The sequence below is a fragment of the Botrytis byssoidea genome, assembly GCF_014898295.1.
Source record: "Botrytis byssoidea strain MUCL 94 chromosome Unknown BBYS_012, whole genome shotgun sequence".
In the NCBI taxonomy this organism is placed as follows: Eukaryota; Fungi; Ascomycota; class Leotiomycetes; order Helotiales; family Sclerotiniaceae; genus Botrytis; species Botrytis byssoidea.
The window spans coordinates 1165821-1184428 of record NW_024065853.1 but is presented as its reverse complement, the minus strand read 5'-3'; the positions used below and the strand labels follow the sequence as shown (position 1 = coordinate 1184428).

Genomic DNA, 18608 nt, shown 5'->3' with positions numbered 1-18608 from the left:
AATTCAATTTGTATAAGTGGATTTGGAGGGCTTTGTATGTGTACTCATTTTGCAAGAGTGTATGGAACCCCGGATATCCGGGAGGATACATTAGTTAGTGGGGATAAAAAGAGTATCTGGTTGCTAAAAGTCTGGGCGTATAGATTGCCGAATGCTTGGCTATTTCTTATGTGTACTTGAGATTTCTAGATGTGGATGGTTTGGGCTTTGGGGATACTGGCTATGGGAGGTTGGAGTTTGGTTGAGGGGAGGGGAGAGGAGGGCGGATAGGAAAGTCGTGGGTGCGAGGATAGAGAAAGCTTTTAGGTTACTTATTATTGTGTCTGCTTGGATTCGCATCGCATCGATATCGTCGAATATTCTGCCTCCACGGCAGTGGCCTCCGGAGGACCAGCGGAGCGTCATTTACTGGAATTTGGAATTGATTATTTAGTAGTTCTATCATTGAGGCTATTTTAATTTTTTTATTTTTTTGGTGAGTGGCGGTGTTAAGTAAACACTAGGTAGGCATCTGATATAGCCATAGCGAAACTGGGGTTCGTCGTGAACCTTTCATGTATCAGGCTTGATTTGACGATACTTGAAGAGTTTCAACTTGTAGGAGGGGTGTTAGGATGGATTCTGGATATGGGAGGATGTGAGATGAATTTATTGAGTTTTACTTGTTTCTCTTGCGGAAGGTTGGAATGAAAGGGTTTTGAGAGTTGGTGTGGTGGTTCATTAAGAGTTTGATTGTTGTTGTTGATGTTTATGATTATGATTTCTCTTCTTCTTTTTTCTGTCTTTTACGCATCAATGAATCAATGATTGAATGGATTTGATATTCATAACACTTATCATATTGTTTTAATTATTTTTCTTGTCATTCCTTCTCTTCCATCTTTTATTTCTTTTCGTCAGCGAAGATCGGATGACTGGAACTTGTCCTCTTTGGTCCCGGAGTATCTGATTCGAACACGATACGAATATTACCACCGCACCTTTGAGAGGGCTATAATATTTAATTACTCTTTGCATTATCTGCTGTCATCTTTACGATCGTTTATTATCATCTCAGCATCTGTGCCGCGCCGCGCCACCCTGTTCAAATTCTCCTTTCCCAAGACGATTTCTATTTTTTGGGTTGATTCTTCTCCGCTTTACTTTTGTTCTTTTATCGGTCTTGCTTTTGTTGTTTGTGTGCATATACGTCATTTTACCATGCGGATTCAGAGTGGGTTATGGGTATGCCCGTTGCTTGGGTGGAGGGTTGTGGATGCTCTCACGGTTGATACTTCACAGGCTGGTATGTTTGTTTGGCTGGTGTAGGTTCGGATGTTGAGTCTGATGATTGTGGCTAGATTCGATTAAAAGCGCTGCGAGTTCGGTGGCTGCAAATTTGGTGTCGTATTATCATGGGAATGAATCGGTATGTGAATATGTTGTTGGTATCATGCGATGCAGCTTCTTTGCTAATATATTATAGGGCCAAACTCCAGGTCTTTTACCTCCACCTTATTTCTGGTGGGAAGGTGGTGGGATGTTTATGACATTGATAGATTATTGGCGCTATACAGGTGATACTTCTTACAATAGTATTGTATCTGAAGCTCTTCTCTTCCAAGCTGGTCTAGATGCCGATTATATGCCTGTGAATCAGACCAAAGATGAAGGGAATGATGATCAAGGATTTTGGGGAATGGCTGCTATGTTAGCTGCCGAATCGAATTTTCAAAATCCTCCTGCTGATGAACCTCAATGGCTTGCGTTGGCTCAAGCGGTATTTAATGAAATGGCAAGTCGATGGGATACTAGTACTTGTGGAGGTGGATTGAGGTGGCAGATATTCACTTTCAATAATGGGTTCACGTATAAAAATTCCATTGCGAATGGATGTTTTTTCAATATAGGAGCTAGATTGGCTAGGTATACGGGAAATCAAACGTACGCAGATTGGGCGGAGACAATCTGGCAATGGGAAGAGAGTGTGGGATTGATTGATAGTAGTTACAATATTTATGATGGGAGTAGTGATACGGATAATTGTGCGAGTGTAGATCGATTGCAGTGGAGTTATAATGCGGGGATTTATTTGCATGGAGCGGCGAATATGTTTAATCATGTGAGTTTTTTCTCTTTTGTATTTTCTCGTTTGATATAACGATGAATAGGAGATAGATTTTTTTTTTCGAGAAGTATAACAGGGGAAAGAAATCTAAACTGACATATATACTCAGACCGATGGAAACTCCACTTGGCAACAACGCACCAACCAATTGATGAACACCTCAATCAACATCTTCGCCTCTAACAAAACAAATTCCATCATCACTGAACAGGCCTGCGAAACGGTTAATAAGTGTGACACCGATCAACTTTCCTTCAAAGCCTATTTCACCGCCTGGCTCGCCTCTACGTCTATCCTCGCGCCTTTTACCGCTCAAAGTATCTTTCCCATCTTGCAAAGCAGCGCGAAAGCCGCGGGAGGACAATGTGCGGGTACGGGGGGTGCGTGTGGGTTTAAGTGGACGGAAGGAACCTCTGATAACAATGTGGGGGTGGGACAGCAGATGAGCGCGCTGGGCGCGATACAGAGCGCGATGGTGGCGGTTCCTGGTACGGATAATGCGAGGATTGGCCCGGTGACGAACAGTACGGGCGGGACGAGCGTGGGAGATAGTGCAGCCGGGAGTGCGAAGATGGGCAGGGAGGGGATGGGCATGCAAGTGGTGGTTACGAGGGGGGATCGCGTGGGTGCGGCGCTGGCGACGGTGGCGGTTTTGATGAGTTTGTGTGGGGGGGCGGCGTTTATGGTTTTGGGGGAGTAGGGATGGGGGATGGGGAATGCTGGGTGTGGGAAGGAGGAGAGGGGGGGGGGGTGATTTTTTGGATGGGATGGGATTTTGAGATACCTATTTTTATTACATTTCTCGGGACTTGAGATTAGAAGACGAGGAGATGGTAGATGTATACTCGAGTATGCACACCTATCCTATGGGAAACGAATGGAGTTCTTTTACAAGGTAAACGAAAAGAATCTCATTCGGGAATTGGAAATACATGGGATGGGAGTTGAGATTACGATTAGGATTAGGATTGATATCAAACTGAATTAAATTTAGATCATCTTTGAATTAAGAAGCTGGAACTTGGGAATATTCTTATGGAAGCCTTTGTTGTGTTCTTCGACAATTGGGAATTGGAAATTGGAAATGTGTAGGAGATTTTGTATATCTATACATTTTCTCGATTTTGGGGTTTAAATTTTGAGGGAGGGGTGAGGAGGGAGGCGGAGGGGGTAAGACGGGGGGTGGAATGGAGTGGTCTGGATTATGAGGTGAGGAGATGAGGAGATGAGGAGGTTGGTGTGGAAGGAGGGGTGGTAGGATTAGGGATGCATAGGTATTGAGTTTAGAGATTTATAGATATTAGGTGGGAGGTTTAGGGGCTAGTATTTGGTATCTGGTATTTAGAGGGCGTTGGAGGGGAGGGGGGCTTGGAGGTGCTGGATTGGTATGGTTTATATATTTTGTGGTGGGGAGAGGTGGGTGAGAGTTCTATCCTATTTCTTCAATATATATAGAATATCATCCCAATATATCAACATAATCCCAGCCCAAAATCTTCTCCCCTAATGAGAGATTAAGGATCAGCTCTCTTTATGAGATAGTACTTTTTATAGGCTGGAAGTATCTGAGTTGGGTGAGTATATGGAAAAGGAAGGATAAATAAATAAATACAGTTTCTTGATTTTCTAGGCATGGGGATGGCGTGATACTTGTTGATTTGTTGACTGATTATTTTTTGAGAGGGTTGGTTTTCCTGGGTGTGATGTTTGATGTTGTGGATGGAGGGAGAGTGAGAGTGAGAGTGGGCGTATGCAGTGTTGCTGTTGGAACAAGATGAGCTAGATAGGTAGGTAAGTCTAGAAATGAAGATGGGACTCAATGTGATCAGCGGAGAAATGGGAAGAAGCTCTGGAGGATAGATGTATGATATATCTAGCAGACACTTGGCTGGTGGTTGCTGGCTTTTCGGGTTGGGGGGGATGGGTACGTGGATTGGGTTACTGGGGTGGAAAATGTGGAATTGGTGGAGATGCGAATGTGTGTAGATATACTATGTAGGGCTGTGGAAATCCAGGAGAGTATGCTAGTTGTTTCTGAGGGCTGGGGGTGATTACTTTTTTTGATAGAATAGATGCTTTAGGGGTGAGTGGGTATATAATGTAGGCTGAGATTCGTGGAGAGTTTTTATGAGGTTTTCGGGGGTTGGGAATGAGGGAGTCAGAGTGGGAGAGGGAGGGTTGGCTTGGAATTAGATAGGTGGTAACCTCATGGGAACATTTTTTGTTAGTTGTGTAGATGATAGGTTTGAGCTCGATAGTTCTGGTGTTTGGATATACTTTATTGTTCATTATATTGGCTAGTCAATTCAATCTAAGGTTAATCGGTTGATGGAGTTATGTGTGCACGTCAACTGAACTACCCATCCCTTTGCCAAAGTCTTCTAAATGCTATTATCACGTGATAACCTTACATCAAAACTCGCAAACTCGATATGAATATCGATAAAGAAGACAGGAGCTCACGAGAGCGGAAAATCGGAGAAAAAGAACTTACTACAGTAAAGAGGCTCACTTTTTGTTCATTCTTTGGGAACACGAAGGTCGGCACCACAAACACGTGAAGAGTGGATCTGTTTCTGTCAAATAAAAATTAGCGAGGTGTTTTGGCATGTGGTTTGGGGATTCCCTTACTTCTCAACTACGGCTAGGATCATAGATAGGTATACCGGAAAGCCAAAGCCATGTTGCGGAACGCGGAATGATGGGATATGATCCAGGGGAGGTTAGAAGGTTGACGTCAGAGGCGTAGGGGAAATTTGAGGATCTCGGTTTTGGGGTACTTTGCTATTCTGTTTGGAGTGTACGCGTGGTTTTCAAAGCTTGGTTTGGTGGGTGGTTTCTTTTCCTTTTTGATTGTGACGTGGTAGACTTTGGAAGGCGCGGTTTTGGTTGTTGATGGAATGGTGGTGGTGCCTTCTAATCTTGTGAGGTAAAGGTAGCACTTTCTTGTTTTATTTTGTTATGCCACTTGTTTTGTTTACTCCAACTTTTTTCTTTCCTTTCCTCTCCTTCTCATCCTCTTCACACACTTGTTCGCCTTCAAGCAGATCGACAAACTGCCACTATTTTCAATAGACATTTCCTTCTCATGCCTATCAAATGGTATTCTTCTTCTCGAGGACTTGGTCCAGACTGTCCCATCCTTCATGTGGCATTCTTTTGCCATTCTCCGGATGCTCTACAACAACTTTAATACTTCTAGATTCGAAACATATTTTAGGGAGGACTGACATACCTTTCCTATTGGCGCCATAGCCTCGAAGAGGTGAAGAATGTACATCCATTTCAAACGTTTCTTGGCAAGTAAACAAGGTATGAAATCACGTGAATTAACAGAATAATGCAACGACGGTCTTTTGATATGGACTCTCTTGTAATGATATACTAATATCGTCAGGGCTGTACGAAATATTCCTGTATTCAATATCAAACGATACATTAATCTGTTCGATTAAGATATACAATGAAGTCGAGTGACTTTTAGGTGGTGTGGTCTACATGTTTGAAGTCAAACTACCCCATAATTCAAGGACTGTCGTTCGATATCACATTCCAATATGGGCATCTTGCCAAACTTGACTCATTCCTTGAGTATTCTTGACATCAATTTGTATCCTATGTCTCTGACTTTATCGTCTCCTTGACGCGGGAAAGACGCCATCTGCATTCTTCCCAGTACCATATTCAAAAACAAAGCTTACATTCTATATATCCTTCAATTCCTTGAAAAGTATCTTTTTACACACTTTCACGTCGGTATTTATACAGAAGTCAAGTAGTTGTTATTTTCAGACATTTCGAAGCCTCAAATATCATCTACTCGAGTTCACCCAGGCACTACGTCAGGACCATGCGTCCAACTTCACTTCCAAAGTGCCTGCTGCAGGTTGCAGCTTGTGGTATTGCACTCATTCCTTTCGCTCACGCGGTACCAGCTACTGTTTATTCAACTGTCACTCGTTATAGAATTTCAGTCGTTCCACAATATACGACTTATACTGATGTTTCTTTTTCGATTCTTACCTATACTGCACCCCCCTCGATTCATACCGAATATGTCACTGCCACAGAAGTTAAGCGTAGAACTACGACTATCTTCGATGGAACGACAACTGTGATCGAGCCGGCTCAAACTGTATTTGGTGAGTACCTTGAATATTGGTCAAATCATGAACCTATTCTAATGATCAATAGCATCAGAATGTGGTAGCACCACACAGTCTTCTTCTGCGGTCTTTTCATCGGATATTATTAGCAGTTCAACTGTATCTTCTGAATTTACTTCATCTTCTGGTTTCACTATTCCACCAGTTAACAATGCCAATTCTGGATCTTCATTTACTAGTGAAGTGTCATCAACTTCAGTTCCACAAGTCACTTCCGAGCCACCCATTACAACTACTGAACCTGCAGTAACAGAAGTGGTCAGTACCGAAGAACCAGGGGTTACAACTCTGCCGCCTTCGGAGCCAACTCGCGTTTCATCTGCCGATACACCGGCTGGTACTTATAATGCAGTGGACTGTTATTCAGATGAAGAGGGTACTGGCTTTCCATTGGCTCCACCTATCACGGATAGTACCGATCCAAGTACTTATGACACAGTCGATCACTGCCTTGAATTCTGCTCTACAGCTAATGGAGGCAACCCATTTAGATATGCAGGAATCGGGCCAGGACACTGTTACTGTTCAAATGGATTGCTTGAAGCTGAACCAGCCACCGATTGTTCATATCCATGCCCAGGTGATTCGACACAAATATGTGGAGGAAGTCCTCCTCCCACTAGAAGACTCAGACGTCGTGCACCTGGAACCTCGATTATTATCTACGAGTTGGCTGGATACGTTCCTCCAACATCAGTCGTTTCTACAGATGTTGTTCCGACTGAGACAACAGGACCCAGCTCAACGAGTGAAATCATTGCCACTGAGGAACCTGGCGTTACTTCTACAGAAATAGTTCCTACCGAGACTCTTGGAGCCACCTCTGCGACTGAAATTATTGTCACTGAGGAGCCAGGGGCTACATCTACGGGAGTTATTCCAACAGAAACTTCAGGACCTTCAACAAGTGACGTTATTGTTACCGAAGAGCCTGGAGCTACAAGTACTTCAGAAATGAACACAGAAGGACCAGGAGCCACCAGCACTACTGAAGCTGTCAATACTGAAGAGCCAGGAGTGACGAGCACCTCGGAACCCATCGTCAGCACTGGCGAACCAGGAGCTCCAACTACTACTGATGTCGTCAATACTGAAAAATCTGGAGCTAGTTCAACAGAGGCAGCGAGTAGCACTGGCACAGGTATTCCACCTGTCAATAATGTTGGGTCTGGCACTATGACCACTATAGCCACTACTGATGGTATTGAATCTACCACTGAGGTATTCACCGAGCCAGGAGCAACTACCACCTCCGAAGCCGAAGAAACAGGCGTTAGTACAACTTCGGGAGTTGTTAATACCGAGGAACCGACAGCTATTACAACTGAAGGTGTCATTAGCACTGAGCAACCAGGAGTAACTACCACGTCCGAGGTTATCAACACTGCAGAGCCTGGGGTAACCACAACTTCAAGTCCGGAAGAAACCATAGCTACAACGACTTCTGAGGTTGTAAATACTGAGGAGCCAGGAGTAACTACAACGTCGGGGGCTGTTATTAGTACCGAGGAACCAGCCGTAAGTACGAGCTCAGAAATTGTGAATACCGAGGGGCCTAGTCTTACTACAACTTCTAGTCCGGAAGAGACTGAGATTTTGAGTACCGAGGGACCTGCAGTTACAACGACCTCGGAGGTTGTAAATACCGAAGAGCCAGCAGCAACTTCAAGTGCCAGCCCTGAAGAAACTGGGCTAGCTACCAGCACAACTGAGATCATCAACACCGAAGAGCCAGGAGCAACTTCAACTGTCAGTCCCGAAGAAACCGGACCAGCTACTACGACTTCTGGGGCTGTAGTCACTGAAGAACCAGGAGTTAGTACAACTTCCGATGTACCTGGGGGCACAAGCACTGGTACTGGCATTCCACCCGTGAACAATGTAGGATCTGGTACCATGACAACAACCACAACAACTGAAGTAGCCGAGTCTACTATGGAAGCGGGGTTGACTACTGAAATTGAAGTCACGACGACTACTCCTCTCTCCACAAGTGCGCAAGGAGTAGCATCTACAAGCTCTTCCCCAGCATCCACATCTATTGCACCTCCTTCATATAATTATGTCTGTGCAAGTATACCAAATCTGTTCAACGTAGTTATTGATGAACCTGGCAAGCCAAAACAATGGTTATCTCAACTTAACTATCCAGATAGTGGAACTGTTGAAGGTACTTGGGGCTATGATACATTGCCACCCGTATTATCGCGCTCTCAAGCAGCTCGTTTCAACATTGGATTTGGTAACGCATTCCAAGCAAAACGTCATTCTGATAATGCCCCAATCTCAGGTGCTGTGCGATTGACCGCTCTAGGATCACCTCTTCAACTTTTCACTGCGGACCATATTTCAGACAGCATGAGAGTATTTACCGCCAGTATTGGTGCAGATTGTTCACTTGGCTTGGATATTCCGAACACTGGAGACAATATTATAGCTATATGCAGTGGTGTATTCACTATCCTGACACCAGCTAAGCAAGCTCAAAGAGGAGATGCATGTACTCAAGTTCGAGCTTTTGCTGTTACAGTCAATGGACCTTCATCGACATTGTCAACAAGCATTGCTTCAAGTACAGGATCAAGCACAGGATTGTTTGGTACTGAAGTATCTGAAACTGGAGCTTCTTCTACTCCATTGATCGCAACAACTATACCATCTGGAACTTCCGGTCTGGTGACAGGTACTTCAACCTTCTCGCCTATCACATCTTCAACTTCAATTGCTGGATGTCCTGTTGCACCATTTTTCAGAATCTTGGTAAATCAGACGGGAATGCCAGCACAATATCTGTGGGATCCTGTCTCATTTGGTGATGATGCTTTATCATTCACCACAGATGCATCAAAGAGTTTGACCTTCTCATTATCACCTACTACTGGCCAACTTCAATTCAATATTGTAGATTTCTTTGGAAATCCTGTATTATTGGCATCTAATCAAGATACCCACAATGCTGGAAATGAAGCAATTTTCTTCTCTACTGCTACCAAATATCAACAACTTGGTTACCAACCTGTTGTAGCATCTATCAATCCAGATTGTTCCATCGGTTTGACATTACCATATAATGCCGCTAATATTATCCAAGCTTGTCATGGATCAATCTACTTGATGTTGTCACCTGGAGCAGGTTGTGTAACTGTTTCATTGTTGATGTTGCCTTTTGATCCTTCGGCTACAACCACGGCTATTACATCTACAACGTCTTTTTTAGTTTAAGTTCGGCGAGTCTGGAAAGCCCCTCCGTTGCTTCGACTGAAGTCACTCTTTCTTTCTCATCAGTTGAATTTTCTAGCGGATCGCTAGCTACCAGCTCGCCCGACTTTACGAACACACCGTCCGGGGTGTCCAGTTCGTATTCTTTTATATCATCTTCATTTTCAGACCAGTCAGTTTTTACAACGCGAGGAACTCTGACTTCTTCGACGGTTGGTTCCTTCATTAGTTCTTCAGCATATGAGTCACCTAGTAAATTTGCCACAAATTCTTCCTCTATTATTAGTTCATATTATCCATCATTTACCTCCGATTCATTCTCACAATCTGAATCCGCTTTACTATCTCAAACTCTGCAAACTTCTTCTGAACAAGAATCCCAAAGTGCTTCATATACTTCTGATATATTCTCGTTATCGACTGTACAATCTTCATCCATCATTGAAAGCTCAATATCTGCAGGCTTTTCTTCATATGAATCCAGCTTGGCATCATTTTCGGCATCTCAATCTTCTGGATTCATGACGAGCTTCTCTACAACTTTACTCTTAAGTTTTGAACCTTCAGAAACTCAAAGCACTGCTATTCCATCCGTTTCGAGTGCTGAGTCTTCGAGCTTCGGAGATGGAACTTCCACTGGTATTCCACCAGTTAACAATGTAGCTTCTGGTACGACGACAACGACTGAACAAAGTAGCTCGTTTGCTTTGGAATCAACATCCCAACCTGAAATTACTTCTACTTTCGTATCTTTGTCTGTGTCACAAAAATCATCTTTACCACAGTTCACATCTACTTTGGGGCCATCATCTTTATCCGAAAATTCTTCCACCATTGGACAATCTTCTTTGCCTCAAACCACAACTTCTTCCGAGTTTGGCGAAACATCATTTTTGCAGGTATCTTCGATCGAGATCCCCGTTGGCTCTTCTACTTTCTCTCTTGAGAGTTCCGGTTACCAGACTGTATCTTCCCTGACGAGTTCAGAGAGTACTTCTGAAGCACAAGAGATGACATCAAGTCTTGAAGGCCAATCATCTATCTTAACTTCAGTGTTAGAGACTTCTATTCCATTGACTACCTATGTTTTACCAACCTCAACAGAAAGTCTACTTTCGAATACAGGAAATCCGTCAACTTTTGGATTCGAGTCCTCAACAGGAATACTCTCCAATTTGGAATCAAGTACAGTGAGCCTACAATTATCTTCGACTGAAACACTTGATTCGTCGATCATAACTCAGATCTTCTCCACGAGTATCATTGCGTCTTTTGAAAGTGGTTTCCAATCGTTTATAGAGACATCAGTTCAATCATCTGGCGCCGTAGGTAGCACAGCTGTTTCCTCCTCCTCGGCATCATCCATCATTCCTTCGAGCAATGTACAGTTGAGCACACTTGATGAATCTAGCGGTGTCTTGTCCACCACACTTGTTATTAGTTCGTCCGAGTCCGTATCTCCAAGTATAGAGACATCTTTTGGAATAACGAGCACCTTCGTAGGAACACCAAGTCAATCATTCGAGGCCTCAAGTAATATTGGATCGATTACATCTATAGAGACTTTCATTAGCACCACTATACTTATCGAATCAAGTATTGAACCGACTCTCGGGGCTACCAGTAGTGTTATAGGATCGCCCAGTCAGTCATTCGAGGTTTCCAGCAATATTGGATCCACTGTGATTACAGAAACACTGGTTGGCACATCTAATGCTATCGAACAAAGTTCATTGCCTAATGAAAGTAGTACTGGTATTCCACCAGTCAACAATGTAGCATCTGGAAGTACCACGACGACGACTTTGGACATTCAATCTACAGGTAATCTCACAACTGATCTTGGTTCTGTTATTTCTACGACTGGTACAATCGAATCCAGCTTGGCAGAAGGATTTAGCAGTACTCTAATTGCAATTTCGACATCCACGGGGTTTGGATTTGTTATTTCAACACAGATCTCGGAGAGTGCATCTGAGAGTACCAGTCTTGGATTCACAAGCAGTATTGAATCTGTTGTCTCTACGATAGATTCAATCGAGCCAAGTCTATCTGAGGCCACCAGTAATGTCATAAGTCCTATTCAAACTTCCACGGGCCTTGGAGTTGGTACTTCATCACAACTATCGGAGAGTGTATCGGACAGTGTCAGTCTCATCTTTATAAGTAATGTTGGACCGGTCATTTCTACGACAGGTTCAATAGAACCTAGCTTATCAGGAGGGGTTAGTAACACCATAGGGCCCATTGAAATATCTACAGGTATTGAAATCGTTACTTCGACACAAGAAAGTGTTACTTTCGAATCAACGAGCAGTTTTGGATCTGTTATTTCCACGGCGAATCCAATTGGTCCATCCATCGAGCCCAGCTCAACTGAAGTCAGTGACCCAGCAGGTACTACCAGAACAAGTACGGATATTAGTCAATCAGAACAGCTATCAGAAACCTCCAATTTAATACCCACATTCACAGGCACGTTCGAGGTGTCGGTTTCGGAAGCAGGTCTTGATGGTACTGCCCAAATTACCTCCGGATCTAATTTGGCCCAATCAAGCAGCCTACCAGCGGCAACGAGTGAATCTTTATCCTTGATGACGAGCATTTTCAATCCATTATCTAGCTCAACTGAAATTGCTAGCACATCGGAGTTATTGAGTGGAGAACCATCATTGATAGTGACTAGTAGTTTGCCAGTCGTCACCAGTGAATTCACTTTGATTCCGACGTCCAGCGCGATTAAAATTATCACCACCTCAGGATTGCTAAGTGAAGAGCCATCCTTGACTTTGTCTAGTAGCTTACAAGCTATCACCAGCGAAGCGAGTCTATTCAGTTCTGAAAGTGTTTTCTCCAGTACAATTGAGATCATTACTGGTAGTACCTCTGAGCTATCTACTTTGGAGTCATCTTTCTCTTCGGGAGCCGCCAGTGCACCTGCATCTTCCACATCAGATATCTCAATAGTGCCTTCTACGACAACCGGAACCATTGGATTGGAATCTTCCACCATAGAACCTTCATTGATTTCATCCAGTAATTCCGGATTCCTGTCTGAGACGGCCAATTCTGCTTCTGCAAGCTTCACTGGTACTGAGTTAACTTTTGGTAATGGTATTGGACAAAGCGGTAGTATTTACACATCCACCACTAGCTCTGGCTTTGAAACTTTGACTGAGACTGCTGTATTGAGTACAGAAGCCACCTCGACTCTCTTAATTGTGTCTTCCACGGGGATTGGAACGACTGATAGTGGCTTTACACCTTTGACTAGCGCGATTCTATCTACCATAGTTTCTGAACCGATTGATAGTACTTCTTTGCCCGTCTTAGAATCTCAATCGATATCTCCATCGATTACTGCTATAACCCTTGAACCTTCTAGCCTTAGCAGTACACTGGAAACTAGCCCTGTTATATCTCTCCCACAGTCATCATCAACCGAAATTGGTATTAGTACCTCATCACTGGTGAATAGTGCTTTGGAAACATTGATTGGTCAATCACTGGGAGAGTCAAATACTTCTGGGTTGCCTGGAATATCGACCGGTATTCTTGAGTCCTCAGCTATTTCTACATCTATACCAACGACGACCATTGAGATTATCACAGATTCTGCTCCTTTACAGTCAGAACCGGCTTCATCTTTCACAAATGTATTGACCCCAAGTGGTTCTTCAGCAGCAATAACCAGTCTTTTCTCGGAGACCACGAGCAGCATATCAAGTAAGATTACAACATCTGCAGAAAGTAATTTGGTATCGTCTTTTACGTCTCAAGAAACTAGCAGCAATGATTTCCAGTCACCAATTCCATCCCTTTCGACAACTAATTCTTTGGATATCTCATCATCACCTTCTGCCGTTTCCGAAATTGAGACTATCAGTGTTACTCAATCAACGATACTTTCGCTCGTCGAAAGTGAAACACTGCAACCTTCAGACTTGGTCTCTGCTTCTAGTTTCATCCAAACCTCCAGTCAGATCACGTCATCCGAGAGCTCATCTCTTCCCCCCATGAGCATTGGAAATTCGGAAACAAGTGGCATATCATCGACTCCTATTGCGTCAATTGGCTTCAGTAGTACGACTGAGCCCCTTGTATCCACATCCGATGGGGCTCTCAGTGTGAGCTCTGGATTGAGTGAGTCTTTTATAGCTTCTTCGACCCTGACCGATTCGGATTTTACTTCAATCTTGATACTTTCTGAAGGAGGTAGCATTGGCTCATCGGGCACAACTGTCGGTGAAAGCACTTCTCTGGTAACTACAGAGGCTTCCTTATCAAGCGGTTTGGCGGCTACTTCAACAGGCCTATTATCTACTTCAATTCCGTTGGAAACTTTAACGCTATCTGCAAGTACCAGTGAAGCTTTATCGATTACTGCAACATCGAGCGTTTTATCAACGGCAGCATCATCATTCTTGGAATCTGGTGCATCATCAACGCAAAGTTCCGCTTCCTCAACTCCATCGGCTTTCTGCGTGGAAGGTACGGGATCTAGCACCGGGGATAACTCTGACCTATGTGAATTTACTTGCAACTTTGGAGTATGTACAGATCCATGTACATGTACTGCATTTGCGGCCTCAGCAGTTGAACCGCCACCCGAGATCAACACTCGTGGATATGCTCTTAGGGATTTTGATGCCGAGACATACGATTCACTTTGTGACTTTGCTTGTAGTCATGGATATTGTCCTCCTGATACTTGTACAACCAACTCGAACGGCTCTCCTGTATCTTCTATTTCCGTTTCAGCAACTTCATTCCCAACTTCTTCGGCGATTGAAAGTGGTTCTACCTTGTCGACGATTCCATCAACTTCGACTGAGAACTCAGAATCCGATTCAGTATCTTCATTCCAACCTTCATCGACAGTCACTGGGTCCAGTACTGGCATTCCGCCTGTAAATAATGCGGCATCTGGTAGTGGGACCTCAAGCACCTTCGAATCCCAGTCAACTAGTGCCTTGGAATCTTCTGCAATTTCGATAGATTTGATGACTGAAATATTAAGCAATGGAGCAGGCTCTTCTACCGTTTTCGGTGCATCGAGTAGCACCTTGACCTCAATACCATCTGAATCGTCAATAGAATCATTGGTGCCAAGTAGTATTGAATCAACTGTTGTCAATCCTGCTGAGACTTCTGCTGGTTTTACCACGCCGATTCAATCATCTCTACCAGCCTTGACTACTGGAATCTCAACCTCTTATCCTACCTTCAGTGATGAGGTCATTACTCCATCTATTGCCATCAGTACCACGTTAGAAGCTTCCATATCGATACCAATCGGAGGAACCGAAACTTCCACGCCATTCAGTGATGAAGTCATAACCCCCACGATTTCTATTAGCACTACATTGATTGGATCGTCTGTATTGCCATCAAATACTGGATTTCAAACTTCTTCTACTCCATTTAGTGATGAGGTTATCACTCCTTCAATAGCTACTAGCACTGTACCAGCTCAATTCACTATATCAGCTTCGAATATTGGTATTGAAACATCTTCAGGCCCTTTCAGTGAGGAAGTTGTCACTCCGTCTACTGCACCCACTTCGACGCTATCTTCTGGTTCCAGCATTGAAGTCATATCCCCCGGTAGTTCTGGACCTATAAGTTCATCAATATTACCTGAAGCGACAAGTATAATAGACGGAACTTCAGAATTCCCATCAACGACTGGTACAATAGCTCAGTCTTCAACCGACTTGGTTGATATCGAGACTTCATCGGGCTCAGAGTCCTTGCCAGCTGTTACTTCATCTCTTCCAACTGAATTGTCCTCAATTTTGAGTCTTTCTACGAGCGAATCCGGTGCCATTATCACATCAAATACAGGTATAGAAACAAGTCTTGGGGCTGGATTCCCGGCCCTTGATTCTTCATTCGTACCAAGTACTGGCATATCAACAATTGAAGTCACTTCATTGCCTACCGAGGCAAGTCAAACTTCCAATGGCCCAGGATTTGAATCTAGCCTTGCTACCACATCAATTTCCGGCATTGAAACGGAATCCCAACTCGTTACTTCAGCAGCTACGACTTCATCTCTCCTAATTCAAGCATCTCTAAGTGTCGGCACTTCAACCTTTGAAACAAATTCAGCTCCTGTGTCAACGAGTGGAATTGAATCCACTGGAACAACGGTTCCAATAGTTGGAAATTTAGAATCGGGAACTTCATTTGGAGCCTCGGAAACACCCATTAGTACTATATTGTTATCAGTAATTACGGAAATCGGTACACTGACGAGTGGATTTTCAATTTTACCAACTGAGATCTCTCCTAGTTTGAGTGGCTCAAATATTATAACAAGTGTGCCTTCCGAGCCTACCTTTACGAGTGGTGTCTCAACCACTGAGCTTCAATTTACATTGAGTGCTGAGACCTCGGGAAGCATCGGTGGAGTATCTGAATCTTTGATTGAGACTGCCGGTGTTTTGAGCAGTACAGGCGCAAACACGATTGAGTCTACGAATCCGACTGAGACTTCTATTGCCTCCCAAAGTTCTAACATTGAGAGTCAATTGCTTACCACAAGTATTCCTGGCCTGTCAGCACTCCCATCTACTTTGGTTGGAAGCTTTAGTCTCATCGAAAGTTCCGGGATCATATCAATTCCATCCATCCAGTCCACAGATTCCGTGATTGAGTCTCAGTCACAGACCACGATCATTTCCATCGAGTCCGAAATCCCATCAAGTTCAGTACTAACCCCTGGACCCACGATAACTTTATCTTCCGAAATTGAAAGTCTTTCGGCAGCTCCAAGTACCTCACTTTCAGGAATACCCTCAAGTACGATCGAAATTTCCTTAATTTCTTCAGTTCAGACTACTCAATCTTCACTGCCTGTAGTTGAGCCCTCTACAGCAGCCGCCAGCAGTCTTCTTTCTTCGGAATTATCATCTCAACAGCCCCAGGTATCTTCCATTGCTTCGATAACACCATCATCTGTGCCCTCACAGTCTGAAATTTCTTCTACCGTGGAAGAACTCTCAACTGTAGGTACACTCATTTCTCTCTCATCTACGATTGCTGGATTTGAGAGCTCTTCCGACATTGTTCTGAGCACAAGTTCGGGTGCCACCTTATCTGAGTCCTTCTCCAGCAGTCTTTCTCAACTCCCATCGCTTACGAATGGAGGAACTGCCACCAGCTCTGCGGCTGTTGAAGCCAGTAGCACATTTGGTAGCAGCATTCCAATTGTTGGAAATATTGGCTCGGGAACTTCCCTTCAATTCTTAGCTTCGGAAACATCTCTATCTATTTTGCCAAGTTCCTTGACATCAGATCTTGGTTCTGTAAGCTCTAGTCTTGTGATCGTTTCAAGCACGGTCATTTTGACGGTTGAATCACAGACTTCCGAACCCAATTTCTCTTCCACCACTTCCTTGAGAAATACAGCGCCTTTGGAGACATTTGTTGAAACCTCATCATCGCTACCTGAGCTTACTTCTAGCTCAGAGAGTACACTTCCAAATACTGGAGGATCACAAGCTATATCCTCGACAGAATCACTTTCCATTAGCCCAACTATTGGCTCAGGGTCTCAATCTAGCTCTGTACAAACAACTTTCGATTCTGAAGCTTTGAATATTAGCACTGAGCAAGTTCTTCCTTCTAATGAAACCCCTGAAGTTATCTCAACCACGCAACCTTTGTCCCCTACTACCCTTTCGAGCAGTGGACTTGCAAATGAGTCTCCCTCATCAACACAAGGTATATCATCAGTGGCAACTTCGACTCAACTGGGTGAATTTTCGTCGGAGATTTCCAGTTCACAAACTGCGGAAAGATCTTCATCAATACAGCAAGGTCTCTCTTCAACAGTATTGATTGAACCATCTCAGCCAGCCATATCCTCCGATTTGACTGGAAGTGCAACATCTGAAATCTTAAGTGCAAGTGCAACAATCACAAGCCTTGAGACCACCGTGATCCTGAAAGTTATTTCGACATCTGCGTCTGATTTTGGTTCTGAACCTGAATCAATTACGGCTTCATCTGCTACTGATATCCTAGTATCGATCGCTCCAAGTCTTTCTGCTTCGGCATCGGCCTCCCAGATGAATTCGGGATCTTCAGCTGGTTTAGTAAATTCAGGCTTAGAATCAATCACGATATCGGCTTCAGAATCCAATTTGCAGAGCGCAGCTTCGTCCTCAATACCCAATGAATCTGTAATTCCGGAAGCATCCTCGACAGGAGGGCTTCTAGGTACATTCGTTCCAAGTGCTTCTCAGACAAGCTTTGAAGAGTTCACATCTTCGAGCACTTTCCCTTCAAGTACATCATCATCGGGATCTTCCTCTACTATCGAATCGCTCTCATCTGCCAGTGAATCTGGAACCGGGATACCTCCCATCAACAATGTAGTATCTGGAAGCACTAGCACCAGTACCGCCTTTGAGACCACATTGCCAACTTCCGAATCTCAGATTTTCAGCACTGAGCAACTATCTGCGGCCTCCAGTACACAAGGTTTAACAGATTCAAGCAGTTTACCTCTTGGTACAAGTATAAATCCATCGCTCTCCACCTTGGAATCAGGAACTAGCTCTAGTACCGAGTCAGCATCAAGCTCTGATTTTCCTAGCATAACGATATTTAGTACAAACCCCTCGCCATCAACTACACTCTCTGGTGCATCTGCTAGTGCAACGTCATCATTCGATTACATTGGCTGTTCTTCAAACTCAACAGGCACCCTAGATGGTCCAACAACATACTCATCGGATATGACACCAGCTATCTGCTCAATCATTTGTTCTGAATACGAATACTACGCAGTTGAGAGTGGGGTTAAGTGTGTATGTGGCGATAACATAGAGTCAGGCGGTATCTTGTCAGGTGCGAATTGCACCACCACTTGTGGTGATGGTAATGTTACTTCATCTTGTTCATTGGCATCTGCATCTGCTAGTGCCTCTACACTGGTAACAGTACTGAGGCCAAGAAACATTGCAGCTACGGGGAGGTATCCTAAGAGGTTGTAAAGGATAAATGGGATGGATTTTGTTTGGTGGTTTGGTTTGTAACAGGGGGCTTAGAGTGTTGGGTGCGAGCACTAGTTTCATATATAGTTTTGATCAGTTTTCCTTCTC

General features: G+C 43.9%; 2 protein-coding genes across 2 annotated transcripts; both read left to right on the top strand.

Moving 5' to 3' along the window:
- Window positions 1-722: 722 nt before the first annotated feature.
- On the top strand, window positions 723-2807 carry EAE97_006774 (uncharacterized protein; the record flags this gene model as incomplete). Its single annotated transcript, XM_038877287.1, has 4 exons — window positions 723-1285; window positions 1341-1408; window positions 1466-2101; window positions 2217-2807. The coding sequence occupies exons 1-4, from the start codon at window positions 1201-1203 to the stop codon at window positions 2805-2807; spliced, it is 1380 nt and encodes a 459-aa protein (XP_038732219.1). The 5' UTR covers window positions 723-1200.
- A 3150-nt stretch (window positions 2808-5957) lies between these two features.
- Window positions 5958-18500, top strand: EAE97_006773 (uncharacterized protein; the record flags this gene model as incomplete). The annotated part of the gene is made up of 3 exons (XM_038877286.1): window positions 5958-6249; window positions 6302-9479; window positions 9572-18500. The coding sequence occupies 3 exons, from the start codon at window positions 5958-5960 to the stop codon at window positions 18498-18500; spliced, it is 12399 nt and encodes a 4132-aa protein (XP_038732218.1).
- Window positions 18501-18608: the final 108 nt, after the last annotated feature.